The sequence below is a fragment of the Orycteropus afer genome, unplaced genomic scaffold (assembly GCF_000298275.1).
Source record: "Orycteropus afer afer isolate SDZICR_OR568_19922 unplaced genomic scaffold, OryAfe1.0 scaffold00034, whole genome shotgun sequence".
Taxonomy (NCBI): Eukaryota; Metazoa; Chordata; class Mammalia; order Tubulidentata; family Orycteropodidae; genus Orycteropus; species Orycteropus afer.
Window position 1 is genome coordinate 2,696,720 of NW_006921621.1, and position 7,055 is coordinate 2,703,774.

At 39.4% G+C, this 7,055-nt stretch overlaps 1 protein-coding gene across 1 annotated transcript in view; it reads left to right on the forward strand.

Annotated features, from left to right (window-relative positions):
• The window catches only part of PKHD1 (PKHD1 ciliary IPT domain containing fibrocystin/polyductin), a 774,619-nt gene that overhangs the window by 456,543 nt on the left and 311,021 nt on the right, over positions 1–7,055 (forward strand). The window contains exon 52 of the mRNA XM_007936280.1: positions 4,742–4,879. Within this exon, the coding sequence (XP_007934471.1) occupies positions 4,742–4,879 (138 nt within the window). The remainder of the gene's footprint in view (positions 1–4,741; positions 4,880–7,055) is intronic.

The window sequence follows — 7,055 nt, forward strand, 5'->3', positions numbered from 1 at the left end:
CTACTTTGAGAGCTTTCTAAGCTAGGTGACTCATCTTCCTCCTCTGTATTGAACAGTGTTTCTGGACTATTCATATGTTTGTGCAGTAATGTATCAGACAGTGTTTCTCTGCTATTCATAAGGTTTTCCCTGGCCAATTCTTTGAGAAGTGGATGGCCTCCTCCTTCTTCCTACTCTGTCTCATTCTGCAAGCCGGGCTGATGCCTGTGTAAGAGGTGTACTCCATTGGGTTTGAAACACCAGTGGCACAGCCTCAAAACTCACAGCAACACGTCACCACAGCAGGATAAACCAACAGACAAGTTTGTGTTCCTTAGCTGTTGGAAACCCCTCCAACCACCCTTACCTGGATCCCTGCAGCTGACTCTTCAATCTGTTCCAGTCCCCTTTGCCTTTTCTGTCCTCTCCCTGATTCCTGCCTTGCTGCTTGTCGGGGGTGGCCTGGGTTCCCTCTCCTCACCTGGCTCCCTGCGGTTGACTCCTCGATCTGTTCCTATCCCCTTTGCCTTTTCTGTTCTCTCCCTGCCTTCCTGCCTCACTCCTTGTGGAGTGTAGCCTGGGTTCCCTGTCTTCACCTGGGTCCCTGCGGCTGACTCCTCGATCTCTTCTCATCCCCTTTGCCTTTTCTGTCCTCTTCCTGCTTCCTGCCTCACTGGCTGTTCTTATGTCCCTGGAATCTGAATGAGAATGCTATCACTTTAAAATCCAAAATGGTTGCCACTTGTAAACATTAAAAATGTGCCCTCAGTCATTTTAAATATCCAACATGGCCACCACTTGTAAACATTCAATATGGCTGCGCCCTGTGGACAAACAAGAAGGTCAGTGGAAAAAACAAAACAAAACAAAACAAGAAAACCTGCAATACCTGGGGATAGGAAGTAAGAGAAAAAGGCAGAGAAGGATAATAATGAGGAAAAAAATGGGAAAAATGCAAGGAGAAAACAAGGAACGGGGTTAACCATGAGAAAAAAGAAGAAAAAAATTTGCAACCAGGAACAGGGAAAAGAAAAAGCTGAAAACTAGGACCTGGGAGGGGAATAATAGTAAAAAGTTCAAAAGTATTAATAATAGTAGTAGTTTTAAAACAGACAAAAGCAAGCAAACTAAAAACCAGAAAAAAGAAAGAGGAAAAAAAAATTGGGGGAGGGCAGGGCAGGGCACCCAGGCTCCATCCAAGCACACAGAGTGAGATGGAGTTCCTGCAGGCCCAGAAGGTGGATGGGAGTAGGGGATGGCTGAACCTCCTTCACCAAGTGGGTGTGGGGTATAAGAGTAACAAGGGGAATGTTGCACCTTTTCAGTCTTCCAGGTCTGGAGTGTCCTTGGGGCTACTCGCATATATTCTGTAGGCTAGAAGTCTGAATTCCAGGTGCTGGCTCTTGGGAGGTTTCTCTCTCCATGTGGGCTCACTCATGGAAGTTGAGAATTCACAATTGCCTGACGAGACGGTGGAGCTACTCACCCACGCCTTCTTGTTATATCAGGCTGGACCCCATCACACAGAGCCATAAGCACTGGAGCCCACCGGGGACAGGTTCTGATAGCATTCAGGCACCTCCCAGACTGTCTTGTTCAGCTCCTGCCAGTAGAACATGGGCCTCTCCTGAGACATCTTCCAGTGATGGCCACAGGTGAAGATGTCCAGACTCCACTAATGAGTACTGTGGATGGGTTTAAAATCAGGAAGAGTGTGTGTCAGGGTTGTATCCTTTCACTATACTTATTCAATCTGTATGGTGAGCAAATAATCTGAGAACCTGGACTATATGAAGAAGAATGTGGCATCAGGATTGCAGGAAGACTCATTAATAACCTGCCATACATAGATAATACAACCTGCCTTGCTAAAAGTGAAGATAACTTGAAGCACTTACTGTTAAAGTTCAAAGACTACAGTTTTCAGTATGGATTATACCTCAACATAAAACAAAAATGTTCACAAATAGACCAATAAGCAACATCACAGTAAATGGAGAAAAGTTTGAATTTGTCAGGGATTTCATTTCACTGGGTTCCACAAACAATATCCATGGAAGCAGCAGTCAAGAAATCAGACATCATATTGCACTAGGCAAATCTGCTGCAAAAGACCTCTTCAAAGTGTTAAGAAGGAAAGATGTTACATTGAAGACTAAAGTGTGCCTAACCTAAACCCTGATATTTTCCATCACCTCGTATGTATGTAAAAGCTGGACAATGAAAAAGGAAGACCAAAGAAGAATTGATGCCTTTAAATTGTGTTGGTGAAAAATATTGAAAATACAATGGACTGGCAGAAGAACAAACAAATATGTCCTGGAAGAAGTGCAGCTGGAATGCTCCTTGGGAACAAAAACAGCCAGACTTCTTCTCACTTAACCAGAAGGCTGGTGGTTCAAACCCACCTGGCAGTCCTCAAAAGGAAGACTGGGGAATCTACTTCTGTAGGAATACCACCTTGGAAACCCAAGGAGGGGTCGCTATGAGTTGGGAATGACTCGACGGCAGTGAGTTAGTTAGCTAGTACTTTGGTCATGTTTTTAGAAGGGATCATTCCCTGCAGAAAGATACCATGCTTGGTAAAGGAGAGAGTCAGTGAAAAAGGGGAAGACTCTCAACACAGTGGCTACAATAGTGGGCTCAAGTATTGCAAGGATTGTATGGATGGTATACAATCGGGCCATGTTTTATTCTGTTGTACATAGGGTACTATGAGTTGGAGTTGAGTCAACAGCACCTAACAACAACAACTGTGGATGGAGATAGCATTTATTGAATTAATGTAATTGTTTTGTTTTGTATGTTGAGCCTCCACAACCAGACATTTGGTTTAGTTGGACTAGATAAAGGCCACTTGTATAGAACTTTTATTTTTAGTGATGTTTGCTTTAAAATAATTTTTATGCTGCTTTTGAGATCATCTTAAAATCAAAAGCTCATATATATGCTAAACCTAGAACATTCCCTAGATATTTCAGACTCTTGTTTTAATGTTGTGAAAAATGCCACAAATGAGATTAAAACAAACATATTTATTTATATCTCTTTAAATTATTCACTTTGTGTCAGTCACTTATGGATGCTTGAATTTAAGATATGTGGGAGATTAAACTCAACAAATCTAGGCAACATTTAACATTTTCGTCTTTGACATTACAGTAGGCACTGAAGATTTAAAAGACATGAAGGATCTCTTAAGGAAGTAACAGTGGGAGAGAAAAACATAAGTATGACAGTGTGTTGTAGTGCTATAAGTGTGTGTAACATGTCATTTGAGCTGTTTCCCAAGAGGAAGTGATGGGGCCAATGGAGGCACTGGGCAGTGATGGATGAGAGGGTAATGCTGATACTGCTGGACCATGACACACTTTGAGAACCACTGTTCTACTTCCAACTCACGATAGACAAGGGGAGCAAGAAAGAATATGCAGGAGAGTATATGGACCAGGCCAACTGAAGATGTTGTATTTCAGTTCTGCCTATGTTTTTGCTGGCTACAGCTCAGTCACATGAGTCACATGGGAGATGTAGTCTAACTTTGAACACAAGAGGAAAAGGGAAGTTGTTTGGTTTAACCACACAGTCTTCTCCACAGGAAAGTATGAATGGTTTTGTAGCTAGGGAAGTAGGTGGAGGCTATAAAGGATAACTCATGAAAAGTTAATTTGCTTGAGCAGGTCCTTAAAACCTGCATTGTTTCCTGGAATGAAAAATGGAATTACATTTTAAGAAGAATTCCTTAAAAATTTTTGCATGTATATGTATATTTTAAAAAAAGCCTCCAATTTTTTTTCTCTTGCTATTGATTATGGATTATAGTACTTTATTTCTATGCAGAAACATTTATTTGATACTTTAATTCATGTTGAATTACTACTAAGTTTCAGAAAATAACATTAATACTTTGACATATATGAAATATTTAATGTATTTTAAATGAAGACTTTGTTGTTGTTATGTGCCATAGAGTCAACGAGTTAGTCATATATTACTCTATTGTTACTTTCAGTCAAAATTCATGATTGTATCTTCTGACGTTATTTGGAAATTGCTTTTATGAAGGAGTAGATGAAGAATAGTGGTTTTTGGTTGCTTGATCAGCTCTGTAAGCATGCCAAGCTAATGGACAATAGAGCAATTATACTAACTATAATTATGCTAAGCAATATTTATTGAATACTTACTAGGCACACTGCCTTATGAAGTGGAAAGTAGGGAATTAGGAAAATTTTTGCTGACATTGTTTAAGTACTTTAGATGCCTTAACTCATCTAACCCCCACAGAAAATTCTATGAGTAAGTAGGTATTTTCATTGGTATCATCATTTCACAAATGAGGTAACTGAGGCACAGAAAAGTATTGTTGTTTCATACAGCTCGTAAGTGACAGAGCTGGAGTTCACATCTAAATAGTGTGACTTCAGAGGCCAGGGTCCTATCTATTGAAACTGCCTTTCTGAAATTAGGGACAAAATAAAGGGACAAGAACAAAGATGAGGGAGCTCATCTGTGCGTTTGCACTGAAGTAAGTTTGAAACATTCGTTTGGGGCATAAGCAATACCTTTTACCTATAATATTTGACATGCTAAGACTTAGCATGGGCAGACTTTGTTCTTCTAGTTGCTATACCTGTCCTGGCATAGATAGCAACTAAAGTATCTCATGAATTGTGTGGAAAAACCTCAGAATTAATCAGTAGGATGAGAAGGTGGTTCTTATTTTGGTTTTACATCTGAGGAATTTCTTTTACTTTTGCAGACAGGACTATCCTTGTAGATACAGATCTTCCACTCCTCAGAAGCCTCTATGTGATGGGGACTTTAGAATTCCCTGTGGACACAAGCAATGTTCTGAGCGTGGCATGCATCGTCATTGCAGGCGGGGAACTGAATGTTGGTGAGTAAGGGGCACAAAGTTGAGCATAATGGGAATTAAGCTCTGTGAGAAAGAGCTCTGGGAAATGGATTGCATCATCTCAAGTGGATTGCTTAATGGGACTTGCGGAAGGCTAAGGCAAAGAGCAAGTTTACTACCAAAGCTTTCCCTAGGCAAGCTTTAGATGTGGGCAGAGTTGGCTTTTACTGGTCATTCTCTTATCCCCATCTGCCATCATAGCATATCTTCAGCAGATCATTGTCATCAGACTATGTTTTGAGCCCTAAGATTTTCATGTTACTGCTCATTTCAGGACTCTCTTTGTATCCTAAGGGCCACAGATTGGTAGAATTCATGTTGAATTTGATATCCTCTGATCAACAAGTTTAAAATAAAATTTCAGTCGCTGTATTAATGAAGTACCTTGGGGAAATAGTCCCTATAGCAAATCTCATGTGCTAGTTACTTTATTGGTGCAAATATTCCCAGAGAAGCAAGAGTGAAAGGAAAAGAGAAGTGAGGGAGAAAAGTCAGGAAAGCAGGCACAAGGTATCCACAGTTTGTTAAGAAAACATTGTGGCTTGCTGGTTATGTGAGATGCTTTAGAAGAAGCCTAATAGGACCACAACATCAAGGGACAATATGAGGAGGAAGGGGTGGGGAGGAGCAAGCAATTCACCTGCCAGATCCTTCTGATCTCCTATATCTCTTGGTCCAAGTCTACCCTAAAATCATTAAATCCATTGTATTTTTTGCTTTGTTCCCTAACTCCCCAGACATCTACTGAAGGGAACAGACATTTAGTGAGTGCTAGGAATGAGACTCATCCAACTTGAAAGAAGGGCATTTGGCAACCTGTGGACAGGTAGGGTGCATGGATCTGGTGTAGTGTATTAACTGGGTCTAGTACAATGAGTTAATTAAATTAAAAAAAAAGAAGGAATTGTTTTATATATACTATAAATATTAAACTTTTCTAGCCCTCAAAGATGGGATGCTGACAAGACATGTACCTTGCCCCCAAAAAGGACTAGCTTTGAACTTAGTAAGGCATTCTACTTTGCCCTAACAAGAAGACTTCTAAAAGAAAATGCCAATAAAATTTTCTTAAAACCTGTCCCAGAGAAATAAATCTCTGATGGTGAGAAAATATTTAGATACCATTGATTAGTAGCATGCAAATTTTAGAGTCTCTGGAGGGAAAAAATTCTGGGTATAACAACCTGTACAAATGTTACATCACAGTAAGAAGATTACTGAAAAATCATCAAGCATCTTCTTGAACACTTCCAGTGGCAGAAAAAAGAAAAAACCTTTCATGGCAACCTGTTTCCATTTTTTGAAATTCTTTTACTGTTCTTTTCCTTATATTAAGGCAAAATCCTTCTTCTTCTAATTATTGTGGGTTCACATTCTGCCACTTGAGTCATACAGGGCAAGTGTCCAACCCTATGCCCTTCAATAGCCCTTCATTAGCATTTTCTAGGTTCTGTGGCTCCTATTATTTCAACTGTGGTGCATAGTTATTATTTATCTTTTAAAATAATTTTTAATTTTTCAGTTTATTGTACAAAATTTGAAATCACTGAAAAGCAAATAGAATGTGATACAAAAGAAACTAAGTGATCATGCATATTCCGAGAACATAAAGATAACCATAGTTAATATTTTGGTGTTTTATTTTAAAATATTTTTTTTGTATTACACATGCAAGCATGCATGAACACAGATACTTTAAAATGTAGACTGTACAATTTGATAAACTTTTTTGATCCTATATTGTCATTGTGAGAGTTTCCCTAACTCGTATCTTCAAAGATAGTTATAAAGTAGGAGGAGAGCTGTTGCATTGTGGGAGATTACAGTTAGTGTTATGAGACAAAGTGTATGTGAGCTGCTGTATCGAAGAGGAATTTTCTCTATAAACTTTCACCCAAATCACAATAAAATTAAAAATAAATTAAAAAAACAGAGATATAGTTTTAATAGCTTCAATGCTCCATAACCTATATGTGAATATATACATACCTAGGAAATCTGGTGGCATAGTGCCTAAGGCATTTGACTGTTAACCAGAAGGCTGGCAGTTGAAACCCAAAAGCCACTCCTCAGAAGGAAGGTTGGGCAATCTACTTCTGTAGTGATACCTCCTCAGAAACCCAAGGAGGGGTTGCTATGAGTTGGATCCAACTCCATG